Source organism: Chinchilla lanigera, unplaced genomic scaffold (genome assembly GCF_000276665.1).
Source record: "Chinchilla lanigera isolate Chin_1 unplaced genomic scaffold, ChiLan1.0 scaffold00173, whole genome shotgun sequence".
NCBI lineage: Eukaryota > Metazoa > Chordata > Mammalia > Rodentia > Chinchillidae > Chinchilla > Chinchilla lanigera.
Window position 1 is genome coordinate 530,832 of NW_004955574.1, and position 25,714 is coordinate 556,545.

The 25,714-nt window shown below is 58.4% G+C and overlaps 2 protein-coding genes across 2 annotated transcripts in view; one reads left to right on the top strand and one right to left on the bottom strand.

The window, feature by feature from the left end:
- Ppp5c (protein phosphatase 5, catalytic subunit) overlaps positions 1 to 14,630 on the top strand; it is a 22,418-nt gene extending 7,788 nt beyond the window's left edge. Inside the window, exons 3-13 of the mRNA XM_005413826.2 lie at positions 2,631 to 2,778; positions 7,505 to 7,626; positions 9,569 to 9,634; positions 9,942 to 10,040; positions 10,674 to 10,779; positions 12,405 to 12,547; positions 12,666 to 12,753; positions 13,006 to 13,046; positions 13,141 to 13,319; positions 13,918 to 13,999; positions 14,081 to 14,630. Coding sequence (XP_005413883.2) covers positions 2,631 to 2,778; positions 7,505 to 7,626; positions 9,569 to 9,634; positions 9,942 to 10,040; positions 10,674 to 10,779; positions 12,405 to 12,547; positions 12,666 to 12,753; positions 13,006 to 13,046; positions 13,141 to 13,319; positions 13,918 to 13,999; positions 14,081 to 14,143 — 1,137 coding nt within the window. The 3' untranslated portion in view covers positions 14,144 to 14,630. The remainder of the gene's footprint in view (positions 1 to 2,630; positions 2,779 to 7,504; positions 7,627 to 9,568; positions 9,635 to 9,941; positions 10,041 to 10,673; positions 10,780 to 12,404; positions 12,548 to 12,665; positions 12,754 to 13,005; positions 13,047 to 13,140; positions 13,320 to 13,917; positions 14,000 to 14,080) is intronic.
- Positions 14,631 to 20,750: 6,120 nt separating this feature from the next.
- Ccdc8 (coiled-coil domain containing 8) lies at positions 20,751 to 22,998 on the bottom strand. Its single transcript, XM_005413833.2, has one exon. The coding sequence runs from the start codon at positions 22,361 to 22,363 to the stop codon at positions 21,113 to 21,115; it is 1,251 nt and encodes a 416-aa protein (XP_005413890.1). The 5' UTR covers positions 22,364 to 22,998; the 3' UTR covers positions 20,751 to 21,112.
- Between the last annotated feature and the right edge of the window lie 2,716 nt (positions 22,999 to 25,714).

The window sequence follows — 25,714 nt, forward strand, 5'->3', positions numbered from 1 at the left end:
GGAGGAAGTGTGTATATTGTTTTGTGAAAAATGTTTTTTACTTTCATGAGTAGAGATGTATCAAGTGTGATGGAAAGTCACACCTGTTTCTTACTGTGAGTCACAGTCAGGACACCAGCTGCATGGCCGGCTCGGCTCAGATAGCAGCTGTGTGGCCCTGAGGGCTGTGGCTCTTGGGCCTCAATGTCCTCATCCGCAAAGCGGGGAGGTTGCTAGTGCCCTCTGCGCAGAGTGAGTGAGAGTGGTGCCTTTAGCAAAGGCGTAACTGTCCTCCCGGTGTCTGCAAGCCTCGTGGGGGTCACCCTGCAGGACGGGCTGCCCACAGCCACCGGGACATGGTTAGGGCAGGGGTGCCGGGTGTGTCTCTTTTCTGCTCCCCCTTCAGGCCCAACCCTTGGCCCTCAGAGGTACATCTCCCTTTCCTGTGGGCTGTGTCAGCCCCGTACACACACCCATCCTTCCGGATGCTCCTCTTGGGTGAGCCTGCCTCTGCTTGGGTCCCTGTGTCCGAAACACCCCTGTGCCTGTCCCGTCCGTGCTTGGTGGTCTCGCAGGTCCGCCCAGGCCTGGGGTGCTCTTCTCGCCTGCGCGCCCCACCCTGCCCATGGTCTCTGGCTTTGGTTTTGGTTTCTGAGAGTAGCGCCCAGCCTGTTCTTTAGAACTGCACTTCACCCTGCAAGCCCATATAAGCTCCCGGACTCTGGGACAGGAACGGGCTGGTCGGAGCTAGTGCTTCCCACAGCACTGCCCGGGGCCAGGCTTGGTGACAGCCTTCCTGCCGCAGTAGCTCATTTCATCAGCACAGCAGCCCTGCACGGTGGGCTCCTTACCCTTTTACCTACAGACAAGGAAACCAAGGCCTGGAGGAGGCAGGTCACTCTCCTGAAGCTCACAGGAATCCCAGCAGGTGGTGGCCTTGTCCCAGGGCGTATGGTGGGAAGTTACTGGGATGGGCTGCTGAGACCTGAGGAGGGAGCGGGAAAGCACTGGGAGGGGAAAGCAGGGGGCTGGGCCGGGGGCAGCCTGGCAAGGGCTTGGAGGTAGCACATCTGGGGCTGAGTGCTCAGCCTGGTAGTGCCAGGCAAACGGAGTGGGGGTTGGTGGGGCCTCAGGTGCCAGGCCGGGCCGTGCTGTGGACTTCGTCCTGGGGCGTGGACGCACAGTCCCTCCTGTGGGAAGGAGCCCAGGGGATACCGCGTGCTGTCAGGCTCCCTGGCCTGGCGCCCTACCCTCACCCCATGTGGAGCCACCTGGTGGACGCCCTACCCTGCATCTGCCCAGACAGGGAAGAGGCTGTCGCCCACCTGCCACCACGAGCTTTTTTTAATTAATTAATTAATTTATTTATTTATTTATTTATTTTGGTTTTTCTCCGGTACCGGGAACCAAACTCACGGCCTTGCGCATGCCACGAGCTTTTTCTCATACACTGGGTCCGCACACCTGCCTCGGGGTACATGGGCTTCGCCACCCTGCCGTTGGCCCTGCTGATGTAGGCAGTGTCTTTCTTTGCTCAGTGTCTGGCTTATCTGCCAGGCCTTCCTCCGGGGCAGCCCCTACCCCTTGAGGGCCAGCCTGGCACTTACGCCTGTCCCTTGGCACAGGAGCTTAGGGGGCTTCCTTCTGGTGAGGCCATGCAGGTGGGCAGTCCAGGATGGTCCAGGGTCACGGATAGCTGTGGTGAGGCTCAGGGAGGTGAGTTCTCTTGCCTGAAGTCCCGGCAAGTAAGCGGCAAGGCCAGAATTTGAATCTTGTGCTACCTACTTTTGAGCTCTGAGGATCAAGGTTTGTAGGAAACAGGATGGAAGGCAGAGAGACAGGAGAAGGCAGGCTCCTCTTGCTGGAAACTTGCCATATCTCAAAGCCGTGTGCCCTGTGCTGCTTGTATGTGGTTTCATTTAATCAGCAAGACCGCAGGTGACAGGGCTGGGAGCGGTCGGGGCCAACAGGCGCACGCCCCTCCTGGCGCCGTGGGCGGCCTTCACGTGTGCTCCTGTGTTGCGTTCTCACAGTGCACTCTGAGGCGGTGCTGTGCAGGCTGCACTTTACGGAACCGACCCGCCTGCCCGGGGCTTCTCTTCCTAGAGGAAACAGAATGCCAGGTAGCCAAGTGAGCTGCTGCGGGCCAGCCCCCGGGTCCTTCCTCCCAGCACCCTGGCGGGGGCTCAGACTCAGACTTCAGCTGCAGCAAGCTGACCTGCCCTCGAATCCAGGCTGCCCTTCTGCCTGGAGGCCAGACCACCTGCCCCCAGCTCCCACCCTGCGCTGATAGGTGGGACGCTTCACGCTGTGCCTGGTCCCCCCGGGACCCTGAAGCTGAACACACGGTCCTCAGACAGGGCCGTTTTTGCCCACTGATGGCCACCGCTCAGGTTTCTCATGGCTCCTGCATGAGCTCCTGTGTCTGTCCCTTGTGGCAGCTCTGATCCATTTTGGGTTGCAGAACCCAAAGCTCAGAGGTGAAACGCACCAGCGTTGCCCCCTTACGGCACGATGGCCCTGGGTGGTGACTTCAGTGTCTTCGGAGCCCCGGGCCGCTGAGCCTGCGCGTCCCCCACCAGGCGGCCTCCCCCCACCCCCCGTGGTGAGTGCTGACGCCTCTCCCTCTCCCCACTTCCACCCTCCCCCAGGTGGTGAAGGTGAAGCCCCATGACAAAGATGCCAAAATGAAGTATCAGGAATGCAACAAAATCGTGAAGCAGAAGGCCTTCGAGCGGGCCATCGCAGGCGATGAGCACAAGCGCTCCGTCGTAGACTCTCTGGACATCGAGAGCATGAGTGAGTCGGGCCCGGGTGCCCACCCTTCCATCCAGGGAGCTGCATGCCCTGCACTCACCGTGGGCTCAGCAGGTGTCGGGAGCGTGAACTGAACCGTCTCGCTGGCCTGTCCCACAGCTGTTAGCTGATTAACTTTGCAGTCTTGTCTCCCTCCCATCCTCCAGCCTTATAATTAAATTAAGGGCACCCTGGAATCTTTCTTTTATCATAGTCCAGCAAGTGCCTCCCCACAATCCATTCCTGTTCGGATAGGGAAAGGTGGCCTGGGTGCAGGGCTCACGGCTGTATTCACTACCACGAAATACCACAGTATCCACTGTTTTGCTTTTTTTTTTTGGTACTGGGAATTGAACTCAGGACCTTGTGCTGCTGAGCTATATCCCTGGCCCACCCCTCATATCCACTGTTAACTTTGCCGGCTGAGTTAAAGCCCAGCTCACCTGCATCAGGCCCTAGGGAATTCCAGCAGCAGGTGTAAACGCCCCGGTACATGTTTTGCCTCAGAATCGTCATCGTGGCTCCTGGCACTTGCAGTTGCTGCCCTGATCCTGTGACCAGTGCTGGGGTGGAGGGGCGTTGGGGGAAGAGAAAATAATAAGGAGGCAGTGTAATCGTTCTACTAGTGTGCCCCTCTCCCAGCCAGAATCCCATGGCCGCACCAGCATGCACTAGGAGGACGGGGAGTATCTAGCAGGGGCTCCTCTTTGGCCCTTCATGACCTGCTTCCCTTTATCTGTTTTCATTTTGGACAGCCAGCCTTTCCCTTTCCAGTGACATCTCTGTGATAAACTGTGACTGTGACTCTCTGCCAGTTGTTGGCCGTGATGGGTCATGTGCTGTGCTCCTTGGTGTGGGAGGTGACGGCTGGCTGTCCACATCTGCACTGTCTTCCATTTTAGTTTTTCTAGAGCACTCTGGGCCTTTGCAATTCTACCAGGCAAGTAAGGCTGGTTCATGGATCATCTGTTCATGGATCATCAGTCCTGTCCAGTCCTATTTGTAGTCCAGGGCCTTTGCTGGGGAGTCTGTGGCTGTTGCAGTCCCTGACCATGTTAACTTTGCCAGGTGAGTTAAAGCCCAGCTCACCTGCATCTGGCCCCTGGGAATTCCAACAGTAGGCTTAAACGCCCAGGTGCATGTGTTACATTCTGTGCCCAAGGGGCAGAAGGAGCACGCCGAGGCTCGCCCATCTGTGCGTTGCTGCCTCCGCTGCTCCCTGTGCCACTCACTCATGGATCTAGGTGGCCACCTGAGGTGAGCCCATAAGGATGTGCTCATGTTCTTCAGAACCTCTGAAGGAGTTTTGATGGCATCAGCACGCCCTCCTGTAGTGCATCCCTAAAACTTCCAAGGGCTCCATACGGGTAACCCTCAGACAGGCCTGGCTTCCATTGCCCTCCTGCCCAATCGTGTGGCCTCCCTCTGACAATGCCCAGGAGTCAGTAAAAGCCTAAACACAAGCCAGGCTTGGTGGCGCATATGCCTGTAATCCTAGCATTCGGGAGGCAGAAGCAGGAGGATGGCCATGAATTCGAGGCCAGCCTCGGCTACATAGTGAGACCCTATCTAAAAAAACAAAACAAACAGAAAAATACCCGAACACAAGACCTCTGTGCAGTTCGGCCTGCCGGCCTGGTTTACGTTTTTGGATCAGAGCAGCAGCCTCCCAAGCAGGGTGTTTCTGTTTGCTGTGGAAATACACAGTGTGGGCTTTTGGGTCTGCTGAGAGCTGTTCTGAGGCACTGTCCAAGTGTCGCGAGAGCCCAGCAGGCGGCCCGCGCAGACCAGCGCCATTCCACTGTGGAACTGCGTGGCGCTGCGTCCCCACCAGTGCCTCACCCAAGACGTCCCGGTTTTCTCAGGTTTCAAGATCATTTTGTGCCCCTCACTCATAGGGAAAGCTTCAGCCACCGCCCTGTAGCAAGGTGACAAGTGTCCCCAAGTGGAAATGCTCTGGCCCGCAGGCCCTCAAGTGCCAGCTGAGGCTCCGACTGGGGCTGTTGCACAGAAATGCGCCCCTGCCGTGTCCATCCTCCTCCACACTGTGGGCTCCAGTGTGTGAGGTTTCCACGTTCGCACCATGTCCAGTTAGTACTGCCGGAGGGGTGGACGTCCACGCCTTCTGTTTCCGTGCTAGGGAGGGGAGACCTTTCCCGGTGAGATGCAGTGTCCCTCCCATCGTAAGGCCTGGCAAAAGAGGCGCAGTCACTTCACAGGAAGCGGCTTCAGATATACCAACTTGGGCTGGGCGCTCACTCAGCGGTAGAGCACTTGCCTAGTGTGCACAAGCTCCCAGGTTAAAAAAAAATGTAAGTACACATATATGTAGCATACCATCTCACCTCTGAACTACTTCTGTTAGCCCTCACTTTCCCAGCTGTAGCCGCCACTGGGGCCTAATCAAAAGGCTTGGGCTTTACAGTACGAGGTAGGGAATGACTTGCTAGGCAGACACACTGTCCAGTCCCGCAGAGCATTGCAGGGGTGAAGGCACTTTGCCCTCCCGCTCTGAAGTTCAGGTCTGCTGAGATGAGCTGACAGCAGACAGATGAACAGAAAAAAGCTGTGTTAGTCCCAGGCACACAGGAGCCTTGCGGAAGAATCTGATAGTCCACGAGGGGCTAAATGGTTGATTTTTTTTTTTTTTTTTAACAGTGTAAAGGAAAGGAGAGCTTGGGGGAGATGAGACAAGGTATGGAAAGGACAGACAAGGGACTTGGTGGCAGGCGGGAGGTGTGAGGGTGCAGAGGCTCAGAATAAAGTCTGTCAGCACAGCCTCCGGGAGGGCAGGAGTGGTCCGTGAGAGGCGAGGACTTCCAGCTCCTCGGGGTGATGAGCCTTCCCCGCCTGGTGCGTGCAGTTCCTGCGAGCAGGGTCAGTTCGGTACGCTCACCCATCGGCGCGCCGCACCTTGGGGAATCATTTTCTGAACCCCAACAACATTTCTTTACCTGAAGCCGCTCCAGCGCCCCAGCTCTCACGGCCCCATCCACCCTCACGTTTCCCTTCTCTCAGTCTAACTGTAGCCCCCGTCAGGCTTCCCCGGTGCGTCTGGGTACCACAGTGCGTGGGGCTCCACACCGAGGAGTCCCAGGAATTTCTCCCTGCCATGCCGGACCGCTGCACACGTGTGTGCAGTGAGGCTGTGTCCCCACCCGGGGCTGAGCGAAAGGACCCTCGTCCCTTTTCCTGTCCTCATCTATATCGCTGTCTGTCGCCCTGGGCAGTTGCAGCCTCCCCAGACGGGGTGAGGCAGGCCCAGCTGGTGCTGCAGTGCGGGGAGAGCCCTTCAGCCACGTCCTTCGCCTTGTTTTAAGCCTGTCAGTGTCCCCCTTGTTCATTCTGTTTCTTAGTAACCAGGAAGAAGATTTGCAACTTTCCCTTCGCCCTCTTACTTTCACCCCCATCCAGATTTTACTCACTTACTCTTAATGACCTCTTGAAAATTTCCACCTTCTGTCAGGCGTGGTGGTGCACACCTGTAATCCCAGCACTCTGGAGGCTGGGGCAGGAGCCTGGGCTACAAAGTGAGCTCGAGGCCAGCCTGACCTGCATCGTGAAACCCTGTCTCAAAAAAGACAAAGAAAAAAAATTCCACCTTCCTAGGAGTTTGGTTAATTTGCCAGATGGCTTGCAGAGCTCAGGGAAAACGTTCCCCAGTTTATGAAGGACAGTGTTACAGAGGACACAGAGGTTCGAGGGAAGGAGTCCAGGTTCGGGAGTGTCCGCCTGGCCACAGTCGGGGAGCTGGCTGAGCCCTGCCCTCTGGGTTTCTGTGGAGGTCCCAGTACCTGGGCAGCAAAGAGCACATCGTTGGCTGTTGTATCACCAGATACAACAGGTATGTCCCCTAAAAGCCAATGCTCCAGATTTGTGGGGAGGGAAATTGGGTGCATTTAATGGCTCACACCCTGAGGTGATGGGGGGTGCTGTCATCCCTCCAAGAAGAGTTTTTTACCTCATGTGAAACTCAGCTGTGCAAGGGGCTCATACACGGGGAGAGAGGGGGGCAGGGGGCAGGGGCCACAGGCTGGGTCACGTCTTGGAGGAGTGTCTTTTCCTTTTTTCTGGCCACAGCATCACGAATGCCTTTGACCTCCTGCGGCTAGCTCCTGTAATGCTGTAGACTTTTTCTGCAGCGTGGCTTTTGCATGCTTTGTATTTGTTGATGTGCTGCCCTAAAGAGTAAGGAAGGAGGAAGGATGCTATGTAGTTGCTACTGTTTCGTTTTGGAAACAGTGTCTCATTATGTTGCCCAGGCTGGCCTGAAACTTGCAGTCTCCTGACTGGGCCTCCCAAGTAGCTGGTGCACCCCACCAAGCCCAGCCTCACATTCCGATGTTATTCGAGGGGCACCAAGTGTAGGCTATAAATCTGAGGAAAGATTATTGATCAGTTAGCATCTTAATCATTTGGGTGGTGCTTTTAGAGTTTAAAATGTTGGGGGTGGCTCTGAAAAAGGCAGCTTCCACAGGAGCAGCCACCATTAGAACTGGCCATCAGGATGCTCACTTAGGCAGTTTAGGTTTGGGGGATTAGCATACGAATAGCCCTAAAACTCAAAAAGGCCAGAAGTGCACATCACAGTATCACAGGGCTCCTCACTTACTCTGTCCCTCTTCCTCTTCCTGTTTAAGGCCAGGTCTCTCCCATGCCTGGAAACCAGGTCCCTCTTCTTACCCCGCGGTGGCCGAGGGCCCTAACTCGTTCTCTGCTTCCCACACAGCCATTGAGGACGAGTACAGCGGGCCCAAGCTGGAGGACGGCAAAGTGACAATCACCTTCATGAAGGAGCTTATGCAGTGGTACAAGGAACAGAAGAAACTGCACCGGAAATGCGCCTACCAGGTAATGCACACAGCTGACACCCCGGGCCCCGACAGGATGCTAGAGAAGGCTGCACGACAGCTCCTGAGTTACCACGTGCACCTGTGTAGGGCTGCAGTGGTTTCGGGAGCGGCAGGCGATGCCATTCCACGTTGCAGAGACACGGGCCAGGTGGAGATACCTGCCGAAGGACATGGGAAGCGGGTAGGGGAGAGTAGGGCAGGTGGCTGGCACAAGTTCTGGGGGCAGAGAGGAAATGCGTGGTCAGCAGAGGCCTCTGGTGGTCAGAGTTGTCTCGAGAGTAGAGCAGCTCAGCCCTGCGACGCGGTCGGTGGGACACGGTGTCTCCTGCCGTGCAAGTTGGCTTCCCCAGAACTCACCTCTGGATGGGTGGAGGGGTGTGCGAAACGGTCAGAGACTTTGGCTTTGAGGCTGCTTTCTTAAGCCTTTCAGTTTCCTCTAACTCTGTCAAAGGACAAAATTACAGCAATTCATTTCAGGGTTTCAGTTCACTTTGTTTTTTACTCTAGAGTCTACGTTTCATTCCATAAAATAAAGCTGGTAAAGCTGGGCATACCGGCTTCCGGAAGTGTGGGAAACCTCTACCCTTCAGCCCCACGGCCAGATTTTTAGGTTGCTGAGTTCTCTTGTCTCCAGTTCTGCCCCCACTTTCACACCTTGGGGTCTCTGTGCACCCAGCTTTCTCACGCCTCCTGTGAAGGTCGTGCGAGTCAGCACCAGGAGCAGAGGCGGGCTGTGGCTGCGACTCCCTGGGCTTCTCTTCTGCCACCACAGCGCACGCTGGGCCACACGCAGTCACCGGCTTCCCCTCACACAGTCTGGGCAGGTTCCGCCTCTTCCCCAAGGAAAGGCTGGCTCCTCACCGTCCACACGCTGGTTCATTGAAGTTTCTCTGCATCCTGGCTCTCAGATTTTCGTTTGCTTTTTAAAATTTAATACTGTTGGCTATTTGGCTTGTTCTTGCCCTCAGCAATACTCTTTTTTAATTTTGTACCTTCTAACTAGAAGCAAACACCACTTACTTTTTTTTTTAACACTCTTCTCCCTGGCTTTTTATTTTGAAACCTGTCTCGCCTGCAGAGAAGTTGAAAGAACAGTGCCGTTAACATCTATACACACGTCGCTTACGTTCACCCCTTGCTAAGTTTGTTCCTCCGTGTGTGCTGGTGCACTGTTCTCTTCCTTTATTATCCTGGAACTACTTGAAAATAAGCTGCAAACATCATAACCTATACTTCCTAAAAGTAAAGGTATTTCCATGGTGATGAGGACTCGCTGTCCCCCTTGCTGATGAGACAGTCCTGACAAATGCTTGTGGTCCTCGGGGAATGTGCATAAAATTGGGAGACACTGGCAGAGACACAGCATTGTCCAGGTGACAGTAATCTGCCCTCCATTCCCAGGTGTTTTAGTTTTCCCCAGAACATCTGTTCAAGTGGGGAAAGTCTGGCCCCTTTTTGAAAGGACTTCTGTGACAGTAACTTTGAGATGTGTCCAGGCCAGTTTTTTTTCTTTGTCTTTCTGAGACAGAGTCTCATTATGCAGTTCAGACAGGCCTTGAGCTCACTTTGTAGCCCAGGCTGGTCTCGAACTCGCAAGGATCCTCCTGTCTCAGCTTCCCAAGTGCTGGGATTACAGGCGTGCGCCACCACGCCTGATCAGGCCAGTTCTCTATAAAGTTTTCTACAGTGTGAACTCGGCCTCACATTCCCTCATGCTGATGACTTGAAAAGAAACCAGAATTCAGGTTTTCAACCAGTTTTCTCCTGAAACGATACCGACTTTGCCCTCTCAGCAGCACCTGGGGCCTCCTCGGCCCAGCAGCACCCGCTCCTTGAGGGCTCCCGACCGTCATCTCCTCCTCTTCCTCCTCCTCCTCCTCAGCCCCAAGGGTCCCCCGGACGCCCAGGCTCGCCCTCTCACAGTCTGCCCTGCCTTCCAGATCCTGGTGCAGGTCAAAGAGGTCCTGTCCAAGCTGAGCACGCTCGTGGAGACCACGCTCAAAGAGGTGCGCGTCGTGGGCCAAGCGTGGGCAGGGGGCTCCCTGGCTGGGGGTGGGGAGGTCCCGAGCTCAGGAACCCACAGGCGCGCCTGGCACGGTCTGCCCTTTGCTCATGTCCCTCACACCACACCCTGCTGTGTTTCTTTCCTCCCGCATGCCCCCCCTCCTGGCCTCCTCATCTCTGCCCCCTGCTTCATTGCTGTGTCCCCTGCCTGTCACCCTTGCATGGATCCTCTCGGTCTGCCCTGACCTCTGCCCCCTCCCCACTTGTCTCTCTGGGCCCCTCCCTCTCCGGTGGCCTCTTTTCTTCCAGACAGAGAAGATTACAGTGTGCGGGGACACCCACGGCCAGTTCTATGACCTCCTCAACATATTTGAGCTCAACGGTTTACCCTCAGAGACCAACCCCTATGTATCCTTCTCAGCACAGCCCGCCTGGGTTTCCCACACCCCCGCCAGGGCCAGTCCCGTGCCCTCCCGTGACGCCTGGCCAGCAGCCCTGTGTCTCTGGGCCCCCGCTTTTCCTGTCTGCTCTGAGATCACACAAACAGCTGCACTGCTCACACTGTCCATCCCTCTGGGCCAGCTGGGGGACCTAGCAGGTTGCGTCCCCTCCTGGAGCCCGATCCCGCGTGGACCTGGGGTTGGGACGAGGTGAGCTGATGCGTGTGCGGTGCTGAGCACAGGCCCTGGCCCACACTCGTGGGTCGGGCGTTACGCTGTTTGCTGATAAACAGCCTCTGCAGGCCGCCTGCCTGTGCACTGGGCCAAGCCCTGTCCCGCCTCCCCTCTGGCTTTGGGGCTGCTTTGGGGAGACAGCTCAAGCAGCCGCCTGCCTGTGCCCCCAAGCCTGGACTTCCCTGAGACACAGGCCAGGTTGGCTCTCGGCGCCACCTCCCCAGGGGCAGATACCAGGCACTGAGCCCCCTCGGTCCTCTTCCTTGGGAAAGACTGCCAGGAGCCCCTCAGTGGGAGGCCCAGGAAGGAACAGCCCGTGTGGCCCGTCTTCTGCCACCCCCACTCACCAGCTTCCTTAGCGGGGCAGATATTTAACGGTGACTTCGTGGACCGCGGCTCCTTCTCCGTTGAAGTGATCCTCACCCTTTTCGGCTTTAAGCTCCTGTACCCAGATCACTTTCACCTACTTCGAGGTGAGCTTGGAGGCGGTGGGGCCGGGGCCATTGTGGGCAGAGTACTTGCCTTTGCGCTCAGCCTCCCATTCCTTTATCTGTAAATCAAGGGTAATCACTGCCGCAGTTCACCTGGTGAGGTCAGGGCTCACACCCAGGGACCTGGGTTGTGCGCTGGCCAGTGATGCCGAGCGCTCACGTCCTGCTGTGTGTTCCTATGACTCTTCAGGGGATGGCGAGCAGGGGCCATGAGGGCAGGGAGGTCTGTGACTTCCATTATCCCCCAGAAGAAGTACGTGCATCACATTTTTAAATCAATGAGGCACAGTTGGGGTGGTGAGGCCACTGGCTGGTTCAGCTGTGTAGCCCAGGCCATTGGTGCCACCTCCCCAGGCCTCTGGCTGGGCTCACTGCTTGTGACCTGTGGGGCGAGGGTAGGTCAAGGCTGTTGGGCTGGGGATGGCAGGGAGTGGAGGCTGCCCGAGGGCTCCTGGGCCAGGTAGGCAGGCAGGCAGGGGCTGCGCAGGCGCAGCCAGGGAGTTCCATGCTCCCGTGGTACAGCTGGGGCATGTGGGGCTCCCCTCACTCAGGCTGTCCTGGACAGCCTGCCAAGGTGTGCAGCTGAAGCAGGGATCTGAGCGGGGAAAGGGAGCAGGCAGGCAGGGACTTGCCTGTACCAAGGTCCTGGGGCAGCTCTGGTAGGTCCCGCTCTGGGTGACTGCGGTCCCACCCTCGGCCGTGGGGCTGTAGCAGTCCGGGGATCCTGGGGGAATGGCCATGAGCTTCCCCGCGCTGCTGTCGTTGGAGGACGCTGAGCAGAGCAGGGTCTGGGCTGCCTGGGGCGTCAGCACGTCCCCAGCCGCAGCACAGCCACAGACTGAGGACTAGGGGGCAGTGGTGGTGGTGAGAGGCTGCTAGACCCGGCGAGGAGAGGCCTGGGCCCTCCAGGTGGAGCCCAGAGCGTGTGCCAGAGAGCAGGCGTAAGTGTGGGGAAGGCGGGCCGGGGGGGCCTGCAGGTTTCCAGCTGAGACACCCTGAGCACTGCGGCTGCTGTTGATGGGGTCAGCATGCCTGTGGGTGTCACGGGATGGGGTCCCCAGGGTCTGTGAAGTTCAGAGTCCTCAATGGACACATAAGGGACAGCAAGGGCTTGGGGGACTGCAGCCCCCACAGGGGAGGGCCTGCCACCAAGGTGGGAAGTACTGCCGGGGAGGCCTGGAGCCAGGAAAGGGCAGTGAGGGACCCGGCGGGCGGCAGAGAGCTCAGGCCCGGGTCAGACCCTAGGCTGCTGGCAGTGGGGTCCGCCTCACCTCCCCGAGCCAGGGCGAGAGGGAGGTGAGCAAATGCAGGACAGAGCACGATGTGGCACCAGCTGTGGCAGGAAACTACTCTGTGTGCGGATGCCCTGCAGCCTGCCCTGGCAGCCCTGCTGTGGGGACCTGCAGTCCACTGGTCAGGCCCCAGCCCTGGTGCCACATGCATGGGCCCTCCTCAGCTCTGCTCCCTCACGCCAGTGTCCACACCTCCCTGAGGGTCTGTGCAGGGCCTGTGCCAGTGGATGACCCTGCCTGGGTCCCCAGGTGTGTTCCTGCGGGTGCCAGGCAGGGGGACGCTGAGGAACTTCTTCCACCCCATTGTCATGCCAGGCAACCATGAGACAGACAACATGAACCAGATCTATGGCTTTGAGGGCGAGGTGAAGGCCAAGTACACGGCCCAGATGTACGAGCTCTTCAGCGAGGTGTTTGAGTGGCTCCCGCTGGCCCAGTGCATCAACGGCAAAGTGCTGGTGAGGACGCCGCCGGGCCCCCTGCCCCCACAGTCAGGCAACCGGGTGGCCGGGCTGTGCTGGTGAAGTGAGGGGGGGCAGCTCCTCCCGCGTCCCAGCAGCACCCTGCCTCCCCCAGATCATGCACGGAGGCCTGTTCAGTGAAGACGGTGTCACCCTGGACGACATCCGGAAGATCGAGCGGAATCGGCAGCCCCCGGACTCGGGTGAGTGGGTGCGGTGACCACCCCTTCCTCCCGGGCTCATGTCTCCCGAAGGGAAGAGTGCCGGGCTCAGCCGTGAGCTGTACCCATGGCCCTGCTACCAGTGGGCTTTGTGCCCTTGGCAAGGAGCCCCGAGTCCCAAGAGTCACCTGTAATGTGGATCAATGCTGAGGCCTAACTGTGGGGCCAGGAGTGACCTGTGAGCCCAGGCCTGGAGGTGGGCAGGTCCCTGACGCTCCTTCCCGTCCCCACCAGGTCCCATGTGCGACCTGCTGTGGTCGGATCCACAGCCCCAGGTGAGTGACAGTGCCCAGGGGTTTGGGTCCTGGGCAGAGCGGGTGGGGCGGGGCCAGGAGCCGCCCTGAACCTCCCCGCTGCCTGCACCCCCAGAACGGGCGCTCCGTCAGCAAGCGGGGCGTGAGCTGTCAGTTTGGGCCGGATATCACCAAGGCCTTCCTGGAGGAGAACCACCTAGACTACATCATCCGCAGCCACGAGGTCAAGGCCGAGGGCTACGAGGTGGCACATGGCGGCCGCTGCGTCACGGTCTTCTCTGCCCCCAACTACTGGTGCGTCTCCACCTTCCCCGCCCAGGGCCTCCTCCCCACACCATAGGTTTTTGTCTCTTGATTCTAATTTTGTGTGATGGGCAGAAAGATGAAGGAGAGTAGATAAACCGCGCTGCCATTGATGGCCTCTGCCCGCCACTGCCGCACGCGGGGCTGAGCCCGCCCGGGTATTCCATCTTTTTCCTGTGATACCCCGAGACCCTTCTAAGGGGGAACTCGTTTTTCGTTTCTTTCCCTGAGTCCCCTGGCCTTTCCTCTCCCAGCGCCCCCATTTCTCTGGGGAAGACACTGGTTGGGCCAGGCTGACATCCCCACGATGCCCTGTAACACGGCTGTGTCCCCTGCGCCTCCTGGCACTCGGGGTTGGCCGGGCCCTGTCTCTGCTACCGCACTCTCCCTCGCCTTCGCGCCGCTGGACTCCCGCTGCCCCCGCTTGTGCCACCGCAGCTCCTTCCCCGCCCTGCGCGTTCCAGCGCTCTCCTGCCTCTTCTCCCATACCTGCCCAGGCGGCGACCCTGCCTCTCCCGCCCTCCCCTCTGCCCGCCCTTCCTGCTAACCCCCAGCCCTGAGCGCTGTCGCTGTGCCCCTGTCCCCACAGCGACCAGATGGGGAACAAAGCCTCCTACATCCACCTCCGGGGCTCCGACCTGCGGCCCCAGTTCCATCAGTTCACAGCAGTGGTGAGTCCCCCGGGGCCTCGGCCTGGGCAGCGGGCCCCACGGCGGGTGCGGGTGCTCACTGTGTCCCTCCGTCTGCCGCAGCCTCATCCCAACGTGAAGCCCATGGCCTACGCCAACACGCTGCTGCAGCTAGGGATGATGTGAGCCGGCGCAGGCGCACGCAGGGCCCCTCCGCGCCCTCCAGCCCGGCTGGGCAGAGCAGGCCCCGCCCCAGGGCACCGTTGGACCCCCTTTTACTTTGTAAAGTTTGTATTTATTCCCCTTTAGGTTTGCAGAGGGGGTGGGGGCAGAGCGGGGCTGGCCCGAGCGCTCCGGTCAGTACCGGAGCTGGAGCCGGAGCCGGAGCCGGCGCCGGCGGTGCTGGGGCGGCGAGGCCAGGGCATTCGGAGGAAGGCCGGGCTCTGGTGGGCGGGGCCGCGAGGGTGTCCCGCCCCTCGTTTGCATGGCTCCTCCCTCGCTAAAGCAATAGGGCCCGCCGCAGGCAGACCCAAGGAAGAGGGTCTTCAGGGAGGCCTCGCCTGCGCCCACCTCCTGGGAGCCCCAGGGTGGGGCTAGGCTGGGGCCCACCCCCTCCCCGGCTGTTTTATGTCTGTAATTAAATATGTTAAAATAAAGTCATTATTGTAAGTCACCTGGTCTCAGCTGGTGCCACCCGGTGCGACCTCGACCATTTCCTCTGGAGACCTGGGGCGGGAGCCTTCCAGTCCTCCTGCGCCGCGGAAACTGTAGATGTGAGCGCGACAGAAAGCTGCGCCGACCTGTGAGCCGTCCTCTGACTGCCCTGAAGCCTCCGAGCACTCGCTGCTTGGGAGCAGCCCCAGTCTGCTAACATTGCGGCATAGGTCCTGCCAGGTTTATTTTTCCTGTGGCCAGATATCTAATTTAAAAATCAGAAGCAGGAATATGCGCGGTCCACAAAACAGACATGCTGGTATATTTTTACATATCAGGAAAACTGTTCAAAATGACTATTCATAGTTCAGCTGTTGCAGAAAGAGGAACTACAGCAAAGTCGACCGCCATGAGTTACACCGAGCTTTTCCTAGCTATGAAAGTTAAAGCCTCAACTTCACAAACTGAGCAGGTTTGTGCTGAGTGACTTTCATGTCTTATTACAAAGTCGAGTTTGAGGCCAGCCGGCACCACATAATGAGACCCTTGTCCGAAAAAAACAAAAACAGAAACCTTAAGCCAGAAATAAAGTCTTGGTTCCAAATTAGACAGAAACCGCAAAAATAGCTGGTTCAGGACACAGCCACCTGCCAGTCGGATCACCGTGCGGGATTCCTGCCGCGTCTCCACACGTGAAAACAAGCTCAGGGGGAGTAGTTTTCTCCCAGTCCGGCCGGATTCCGCTGCCCACGGGATGAGCACAGGGAAGACAGCCCAGTCTGAAGCTGCCGGGGCCGCAGTCGAACAGGGCGTTTCTGCCGAGGCTGAGCGCGTGTTCCAGTTCACGCCCGAAAGTCCCAACTCCCAGCCCCTTGGGACGTCCTGTGCGGAGAGGAGCCTGTACGGAGGTGCTGGGCAGAGTGAAGTCGCTCGGGAGCGCCCGACCCGGTGGGAGCAGTGGTGTAAGGAGAGGTCAGGACGGAGACGGCAGTGTGAAGACTCGGGGAGGACGTGGCCATGAGGGAGGCGGGGCGCGGCCAAGGCCCCCCGCGCCTGCTGCCCGTGCTGTGTGGCCTGGTCAACCCCGACACCAACAAAGCAGCCCACGCCCAGGACAGAGACCGAAGAAACCAGCCCTGTCAGCGCCGCCACCTTGGACTTGCGGCTGCCAGAAGTAAGGAAATAAACTACTGTTCAAGCCCCGCAGGGATGGTGCTTGGTCCTTACAGGCCGAGGCGCAGAGAATAATACGTCGTGGGAAGGGCCTGTCGCCTGTGTACCTGTGATCACGTGTGTGCCCCTCAGAAAGGACGCGCAGTGTGGCTGCGGGGCTCCCGCGCCCTGCTCAGGAGGCCGGGTCGGGCCTGCCCTGTTCCCTCTCCTCGCTGCGGGGCCTTCCTGAGAGAGAGCTTTGCCGCGCCTTCCAGATGTGACCACTTCCCTCCCACCCTGCCCTGCGCTCGGTAACACAGAAAACGCAAGTCCCTAGGACGGTGGCCTTCACTGTGTATTGTTTTGTAAGTACTTTAAAGTCAGCCACAGTAGGTGTCACCGGTGACCCCGGCACTGGGGTGGCTGAGGCAGGCGGATCGAAGCTCTGTGGCCAGCCTGGGCAATTTAGTGAGAACCTGTCTCAAAAAGCAAAAATTTCCCCACCGTATCTAAATATGTTCATATATTTGAAGAAGCTTATATGTATACATGGGACAAGAGGCATGCAGCATTTTCTAATATGATGGTTAAGTCGTTAAAAAGGTTTGACTGCAGTTGATTGACAGGTGATTTCTCTGAACACTTTTCCCACTCTGACTCTCACAGTCAGTCCCACAAGGTCCCTAGAGTTAACAGGTAATAATTAAGCAGTTGTAGTTTACGGTACTGGAGACAGAACCCAGGGCCTTTACGCTGTACTACATCTTCAGTCCACTTTTTTACTGGTTTATTTTGAGGCAAAGTCTCACTACATTGCCCAGACTGATCTCAAACTTGTGTTCTTCCTGCCTCGGCCTCCCAGAGCGCTGTAATTACAGTGGTGCACCACCAGCCTGAGGCCAAGGTGCGGGCTGTGGCCTCTCCATCCACCCGCTGCCCAGGTCTCTCGGGCCGGAGGAGGGGTACCCACGCATCCTGGAGTGTGACCGGGACCCAGACCGGCTGGCAAATGTGACTCCCCGGCCGCAGGACCGGCCCTGGGTATCGGCCGAACGAGCTGTGGCTCTCACGTCTCCCACTAGGTGGCGCTCCAAGACCGAGCGTTAAAGACCTGTGACACCCCCCCCCCCACCAAGCGCTTGCGGGGAGCTGAGGCAAGGAGATCGCGAGTTAAAAGCCAGCCTAGGCTAGACAGACGACACCCCGGCTCAGAAACAGAAGAAAACCCCAGCGATGGCGCTTCCTTGCAGGTGCTTAAGGGCAGTAATGTGCGCAGCCGGATGCAGCGCTGACCTGGAGGCTGGAGTTTAATACTAACCACAGGCGCTGCAGTCTGAGCCACAGTCTGGCTGAACTCCAACCCCAGCGACTCGAGAGTCTCGGACTGGGCGACTCCCCCTTGCCGCCCCCAAAGCCCCAAAGCAGGGGGACGCAGGTTGCGGGGGTCGCGGGTCCTTCCTGCTCGTGCTGCAGGAACGCGATTCTCAGCGGGGTAAACGGAGGCACTGAGGGGCAGGAAGGGGCCGAGGTCTTAGGCTGATGGGGGTCCCCTTGGCCGGTCTGGGACAGGACAGCGGGCGCTCTCCGCTGCACACCCGCCCCGCGTTGCTCTCCTTTGTGACAAGTGGCGGCTGAGCTGGTCCGGGGAACAGCAGGTTTGAAGACCTCGGGGTGACGGCTCCGATACTTGTGTTTGAGACCACAGGCCCAGGGGCGGAATTTTGGAGCTGGCCCTGCAGGGACTACTTAAATCCTCTTTGTACGCAGAACAACAATGAGCACCCTCGCTGCCACCTCCGGGTTCCCAAAGGGACCGCTCCACCCTGAGTCCTCTGCTGACGCGGGCGCAGACGGCCACGAGCAGAACCCGCGCTTCGCCGCCGCTGCCGCCAGAGGGCGCAGTGTGCGCATCGCCGGCTCCCGCAGCCTCCCGGAACTCCCCACCCTGAGACTCAGCCTTCCCGCGCGTTTGAACCCTGGCCGGCCTTGTGCCTGTGAGTGACTTATAAACTCTGTCCAAACTCTCTAATGGCTTCGTGTGTCACTAAAGTCAAAGCCAAAGACCATACAATAGGCTGCACCTGTGCCGTTCAAGGAAATAGCCACTACCCACAGGGGACAATGTCAATTTCAGTGTAACTTCAGGCTCATATCCCTGAGCCTGCCTTGACCAGCTCTGGTCCACACCCTCTGCCTCCAACTTATGTCTCCCTTATTTCCCATCATCCTCTTCATGTCCCAAGTGGCTTCACTCCCTAACTCATCTCTGGATGCCAAGCACGTTCCTGCCTCAGGGCCTTTGCACTGTAGTTGTCCTTCTCCAGGACACTTACATGGTTTCTTCCTTCATGCAGTCTTTCTTCAAAGATCACACTGCCGGGGAGGGTTGTCCCAACCACCCTATTAGAATTGTAATCCTTTCCAGCCGGGTGAGCTGGTGCACACCTGTGACCTCAGCTACGCAGGAGGCTGAAGCAGGAAGATCTCAAGCTCAAGGCAATGTAGACAACTTTGTGAGACCGTGTCTCAGACTTTAAAATAAAAAGGGCTGAGGAGGTAGCTCAGGGCTCTCTGGGTTGAATCTGCAGTACTACAAATAAATACACAGCAACCCTTTGCACATACCCTTACTTTATTTTCCGACCTCTGCCTGCCCTCAGCACGTGACTTCTCAACACTGCGTCTTTGTCAGGGGGTCTAAGGGAGGAAACTGATGGCAGGATTGTGGCTGTCAGTAAGCACAGAAGGAAAGCGAGGGTGGTGTACACCTGTAATCCAGCATTCTGGGAGGCTGAGGCAGGAGGATCACAAGTTCAAGCCCAGCCCGGACAATTTAGCGACTTATTCGGATCCTATTTTTTTAAAAAATGTGGTCTGAGAGCTGTGACCTTAGGAGTTTCTTGATGAGTAAACGCTGGCCCCTCCAGGGCCAGGCCCAGTGCGTCGCCAAAAAGGCTACCTCCCTCTAAGGGTCGCTGCCTCCGTGGACTGGAGTTTAGAATGCAGCGCAACCTGCAGAGGAGCAGGCTGGGGAGATGGCTCAGTGGCATAAGCGCCTGCCAAGCACGAGGTCCTGAGTTCGATTCCCTACAAACACACACACACACACACACACACACACACACACACACACACAAAACCCGAAAAAACAGGCAGGCGAATCACCAGGAGGCGCGGAGAGTTAACGCAGGGGAGAGCTGTGTGTGCCTTAAGCTCGCAGCGGTATGCAGAGAGCGAGATGCGGGCGGGAGCAGGGCCTGGCCACTGCGGATCACTCCAGTCCTCCGCCTGAACCCGTGTTCTGCTCGGCTCCGGGGCTGAGTAGATTGGGATGCAGTGTCTCGTGCCAAACCTGGCCCGTTTTGTACACATCAGGTGCCAATCACTGAACAAGGAGAACCTCCCCATGGACCGGCTGGGGGTCATCGAAGGGAAGGCACCCGTGGGCTGCACACCTGTTCTTTATCTCCCGGGTCCTCCACGGGCCCTGTTCAGAAAAACAGCATTAAACCTAGTGTGGTGGCGCTCACCTGTAATCCCAGCACTCTGGGAGGCTGAGGCAGGAGGATCGCAAATCAGAGCCCAGCCTGGGCAATTTAACAAGAACCTGCCTCAAAAACAAAAGGCAAAAAGGGCTGGGTATTAGCTCAACACAAAAGCTCTGGGAAGTAGCAAGGACGATGAGGTGAGTGCTCCTTAAGAGACGGGGAGACTTTTACAGGGGATTAATGGTAGCATCTTTTGCTGTTTAAGTTTTTAGAATGTCAGCCCACACTGTGTCTTGATCGGCCGGCGGGGCGGAGCCTGTGGGTGTGGGTCTGTATCTGTGCCCATGTTAGGCGTGCCGGGGCCTGGGTCTGTGTGTGCAACATGCACACAAGCGTGAGAGCAAAGGAGGTGTGGCTGGCCGTGGCCAATGCAGCGCACAGCCCCGTGTCGAAGCTGTCTGGCCTCTGTGTGTGGCACACACCCCTTTCCCTCCCGAGCTGTCACCCAAGACCCCTTGAGCTCCAGACCCTGAAGGGGGGACATGCGGAAACCCACTCGGGCTCCAGTGTTGCCGTCGCTCTCGGCACCTCGCTTTTACCTTCCGCTGCCCGGGTCTCTGAGGTCTTGATCCCACTTCCCGCCCAGTCTCAGGCGGGCAGCAGCAAAGCGCAGCCTCACCAGTGGGGACAGCCTGGCTCCGCCCCATCCTGCCAAGCCCCCTGCCTCCATGTGGGGCCTCGAACTGGGCCTCTCTGCGGCCAGGAACAAAACAGGGGTGTCCACCCCCAAGGGCAAAGGGGCTCGGGAGGGCCACCTGGGCATCTGTAACCGCTTCCTTTCTGAAGAAAACAGGAGGGGCTGGGCGTGGGCGCCGAGGCAGAGCAGGCGCCCGGCATTCACGAGGCCCTGGGCTTGGACCCCGGCCCTGCAAAAAAGGTGGGTGGCCCTGGGAATCATTCGTCAGCTTCTCCATCTGTAAACACAGGACGGACTTGAGGCTGGTCTCGCTGTCCTTCTGCTGGGGACGTGGGGAGATGTCCCCCAGTTTCCCCCAGGCCTCCAGGAGGCCTTGACTGCCCATCTCTCCTGGATGTAGGAACCATTTTGGAGCAGGACTCCAGCGCCCCCACTGGTCTGTTCCCCTCATACCCACTTTTCCCTTCCCGCAGGGGCCACGCCCCCTAGATGTTCCTGGGGCTGGATTAACACCGCCTTGAGGACCCCACCCGGGCCAGCTCAGGCAAAACCACCTCCTGGGCACCACGGACCCCAGAGCCTGTGTTTGGAATGTGTTTGCCAGGTAACCTTCTGTAGCTCATCACCAAGATGGGGGTGAAATGTGTGAACCACAGGCCCAAACTCGCAAGGGCCAGGGGCACGGGGACCGCAAGCAGAGTGACAACGCAGGACGGGGTCCCCAACATCCAGGATGGAAGAACAGCCAGCGAGGCCCGTATCACCCCAGAGCGCTCTAAATTGCCCAGTCTGAGCTCAGAAATCAACTGGTAAACGTTTTTATTGGCATGTTGGCTTGAGATCTCTCCAGTTCAAGGAGGTAGTGGATGTAACATGCGCGGGCAAAAGGGTGAGGGCAGAGGACCATCCCGCCCTGCCCGCCGCCTCCCGTTCCAGGCTGAGCAGGTAGGGTCGTGTCTGAAAAAGTTAAAAGCACGGGCGACTGAACCCCGCCATCTCAGTTCCCCTCTTGACGTTCTTCAGGACACTAAAGGGAGTCGGTATTGAAAACAGCAATGAATGCACACAAGATACAATAAGTCAGAGAGCGGGGCCCTGGAGGAGCTGCCTGCCCCGCTGCCCGCCTCCACTGCATAGCCCGCAGGGAGGCACACCCGGGGCCCCTCACAGCTGGTCTTCTAGCTCTCCCTGCCCGCCCTCAGCCCCGCCCTGAGCCCTCAGCACCCTGAGGCTCCTGCCCTCCCCTGCCCTGGGGACTCTCTTGGGCAGGGCTGGGTGCCAGAGGGTTCTCCTGCACTTTCGAAACCACGAAAAGCGCCCAGGGGTCTGGAACCTCACTGTCTTGACCTGTTTCTGGCGCCTGGCTTCTGGGGCTGTCCCTGCGTCCCCCTGGGCTGCTGAAGATCCTGCTTCCTGGATAGCCTGGGCTCCGGCTCCTTCCCGCTGGTCAGCCCTGGCCTCTGCCCTTGGATTATCTGCGGCTCCCGCTCCCTGGGAAACGGAAGCTCCTGCCCTCCGATGATCTTCAGCCACTGCCCTCTGGGCATCTGCAGCCTCAGGCCCCTGCTCAGCTGGGACAGCCACCCCACGAGCTGAGGATGCTACGTCCTCCTTCCCGCGACGCCTAAACGAGGCCCAGGTGACCTTGGGCCTCCAGCGCCTGGGGGAGCGCTCCAGCACACCCCTGTCTCCTGGGCGGGCCAGGTCAGCCCCGCGGCTGGGGGACGCCCCATCTCCCTCCCCTGCCACGGCGGCCTGGTGAGCCTCGTCCTCCTCAGGGCCAGACCTCAGTGCCCAGCCCTTCACCCGCTGCTTCAGCTTCCCCCAGGACGCCGGGCTGGCACACTCTCGCCACCTGTCCGCCTTGGACAGCGGGGGCCCCAGGGTGTCCTCAAACGCAGGAGGGGCGCCGTGGCCGGCAGACGGCTCGCCGGGCTGCGCCTCCCCGGGCTGGAGGAAGGCCTGGACCAGCTCCTCATCGTCCTCCCTCTCCAGGTCGCTCCCCAGGAACTTGCTGCCCAGGTAACTGACCGGCATTCTGCGCGCCCTCCGGGCACGGCCTGGGCCTTGGCCCACGGAGCTCTCGAAATCGCTGAACTCGCTGTCGCTGGCGTTGCTGCTGTCGTAGGTGCCGACGACCAGGTGAGGCAGAGGAGTGACCGCCTGCTGCACGCGCCTCCTGGTTCGCGGCTCCCGGGGCTTTTTGGGGGGCTGGCGTGGGTGCGGGGTGCTCTTCTCGATGATGCGCGCCACGTCCTCCAGGGTGCGGCCCTCTTCCTCCAGAAACTGGATCAGCCGCTCCCGAAACTCCGCGTCCTTGGTGGCGGGCTTGGAGATGACCCTCCACACGCCGCCGGCCAGCCTGACCTCCCGCGGGATGAGCAGGTGGTCCACGTCCTCCCCGATCTGCAGCATCCCCACCGTGGAGTCCTCCTCCTTGCGGAACACCTTGCCGATCTTCGTGAAGGTCCCCACGGGCTTCAAGGCCTCCACGAGGACGTCGAGATCCACGTCTTTGCAGACATCGGGGACGCTAAAGAGGATCAGGCAGTCGGGGGCCGGGAGGAAGCCCCAGGGGAACCAGCCCCCCACATGGCTTTTCTCTAGCGTCTTTAAGATCTCCAGGGTGAGACCTGGGGTGGGGACCCCTTGTCCTGGGGGAAGCGGAAAAGGAGGTCCCGGCAAAGCCGCCCGCCCGAGAGCCGCGCCTCCCCAGCAGGGAAGAGGGGCCCCCTCGCCGCGCTCGCCCCGAGATTTGTGCAGTCACGTCCCAAGCGCCTGCGTGGGCGGGCGGGGGAGGTCAGGGCCGAGGCTCCAAGCCGACGTGGTGTCCCGGCTCCAAGATGGGGCGCCTGGGCCGCGGGAGCTTCTTCCCGCCCCCGTCCGGAGCCAGGAACGCGACTGGGCACCGAGGAGGGACCGAGGAGGGGACCTCGTGGACAAAGGCGGCTCCGCGCGGCGGGTCCGCAGGCCGGGGCGCCCCGAGACCTTCAGCGCGGCCCCCGAGGGTCTGCAGCCCGCGTCGGTGACCTCGCCGCGGCCGAGCGAGCGGAGGGCGCACGGCAGGAAGTTCCGCGCCCCTCCCGAGCCGGGCCCACCTCCCCTCTCGGCTTACACGCAGACTGACAGGGGGGCCGTCCACTCCCTTCGGGGCGGCCGCCCTCCCCTCCCCCGGGGGTGTGGCCGCGCCCCGGGGCTCGCCGGGCCCACGTAAGCGCCTTCCCCAAAGGCCGTGCCCAAAGCTGCCATGCCAGGGTCCAGGTTTCCATGTGCTAACGGTGCCGGCCTTTGAGGGCCAGGACGCCGGCCAGGACCGTGATGGGGTCACGGACCGTGGGTGCCGACACTTCCGACCCCGTACCCAAGCGCGCGGGGAGAGATGGGAGAGGGTCTCAGCGCTGGTCCCCAGCAAAGCGGTTGCTGCACAGTTCACGCTCAGTAAACTTCCTTCCTCCCCCCCTCCCTCCTTCTCTCTCTGTCTTTCTTTCTTTCTTTGAGACAGGGTCTTGCCGGGTAGCTCAGGCTAGCTTTGAACTCACCATGTAGCCAGGGCTGACCTGCAACTCATAGCGATCCTCCTGCCTCAGCCTCCCGAGTGCTGGAATTACAGGCATGCGCCACCAACCCCAGCAATATACACACTAGAGTGAATGAGTGAACCTAAATGCTCACCTGTAGGGAGCTTGTAGTGAAATGCTATGCAGCTAAAGAAAAGAATAAGTGCCCCAGGGTAGGCAGAATTTGTGGAGCACTTTCTAGTTCCAGGCACCATCCTGTATGCTTTCTATGCAACCCTCACCATAACACTGGCACAGCCGGGGATATAGCTCAGTGGCACAAGCGCCTGTCTGGCAAGCACAAGGTCCTGAGTTCGATTCCCAGTACCAAAAATAAATAAATAAATAAATAAATAAATAAAAAACACTGGCACAGCGTTCCCATTATACAGCTGGGGAAACTAAGGCCCAAGGGAATCTTCTGCTCAAGGTCCCATAGCCAGGAAGTGGTAAAGTCTGGATTTGAATCCAGAACAGCCTGACTTTTGTGTGTAGCAGAATCCAGATGTGTATCTAGGCTGGTCACTTACATTAGAGCTGCTAGCAGCAGCTATTTCTGGGAACGGGGCCCCCCTCCCAAAGGCAGGAGAGATGTGTACTTTTCATGCTATACACCCTTCTGAATTACTTGGATTCTCAACACTCAACAATGTTAATTAGCCAGGTATGGTGGTATGTGTCACTTGTAATCCCAGCCACTCAGGAGGCTGAGACAGGAAGTTCCATAGTTTGAGGTCAACCTGGACAGTTTAGTGAGACCCTGTCTCAAAATAAAATTTTAAAAGAGAGGGAGGTGGAGAGGTAGCACAGTGTTCCATTCAATCCTCAATACTGCCAAAAAAAAAAAAAGTTAAAATGAATTCACTAAAGTCCAAGGTCCTTAGACCCCACCACAGACACCCCGGGTCAAGATCTGCAGTTTCCTGGGTAATTCTGAGGCAGCCAGCTCAGCAGCAAAACAGACCTCACAGCTGCTCCCGCAGTGGCTGCAGAAATAGCCGCTACCTTGCTGGGAGCCTGCTTTTGCGTGGGGGTGAGGCTGGTCTGAAGCCACAGAGCCCTGAGTAGAGGCTCTGATGTTTGTACCAGGTCCTAAGTACTAGAGTAAAGGACCCGGGCAGGGTGTGACCCACAGCCAGTTCTCACGGGCCGGGTAAGCGCTTTAGAGTGGCAGGCTCATCGCAAGCCTGGGTGAATACAAATAGATTCCAGGCTCCTGCTCCCCCGTTCTAGCGACATCCCCACACAGCAGCTGGGAGACGGAGGTCTTTCAAAAACTAAGGTCAGCTCTGTCTCTACTCATTTGAAAATCTCCACCTCACTCAGATTAAAAATCAAAGCCCATGACTGATGTAAAATCTACCTCTCCCTCCTCCAGCCCTTTCCCTAGACTCCAGTGGGCCAGGCTTGCTGCCACCACAGGCCCTTTGCACATGCCTTCCCTCCCCAGCCAGTGTGAGTGCAGTGCTAATAATTCAGGAAGGAACCGGAGCTACATCCCCAGCCCTTTTTCATTTTGTGACAGAGTCTCTTTAAATCGGTAAATGACCCAAGCTGGGGCAGGGACTTGCAATCCTCCTGCCTCAGCCTCCCAGGTGGCTAGGATTCTTTTCTTTAAAAGAAATGAGAAATCAGAAAAGAATGGAGAAAGAAAACAAAACATGGTTCCATTCCTCTACCAGCTGTCCTTTACAGTCATTGTATATTTATAGATTTATTTCTTTGTGTATTTTGTGTGAGGAGTGAGGCTGGTGGTAAGACTTCTCTCCTGGCTGATATTTATAATCTTGGCACAATCGCCAGATTTTTTCCGAGTCTTAAATGCCCAGAAATCTAAGTGCCCTGTCCAGCATGGACAAAGATACAAATTATCCACACTTCTGAGCCAGGCACCAGTGGGATAACTGCCATCGCCGGAAGTAGGTTCCCGAAAGATACGGTAAGAAGTAGCACTGTGGTCAGCACACTGGCCACTGCACTGGGTCCCTTTCAAATCTGAACCTATCAACCTATCAAATCTGAAAGCCGTCTGGGGGGTGTGAAGCAACAACGGTAGTTTAAGAGCACCATTCATTCATTCGTTCATTCAGCACCTTTCTTGACTATAGTGGTTCTCATTTCTGGAATGCGTTCGAATCACTGGGGAAAGCTTTAGAAGTCAGTTTCCAGAGTCCAACCTGCTGGATCAGAATGTCTTAGGGTGAGGGTG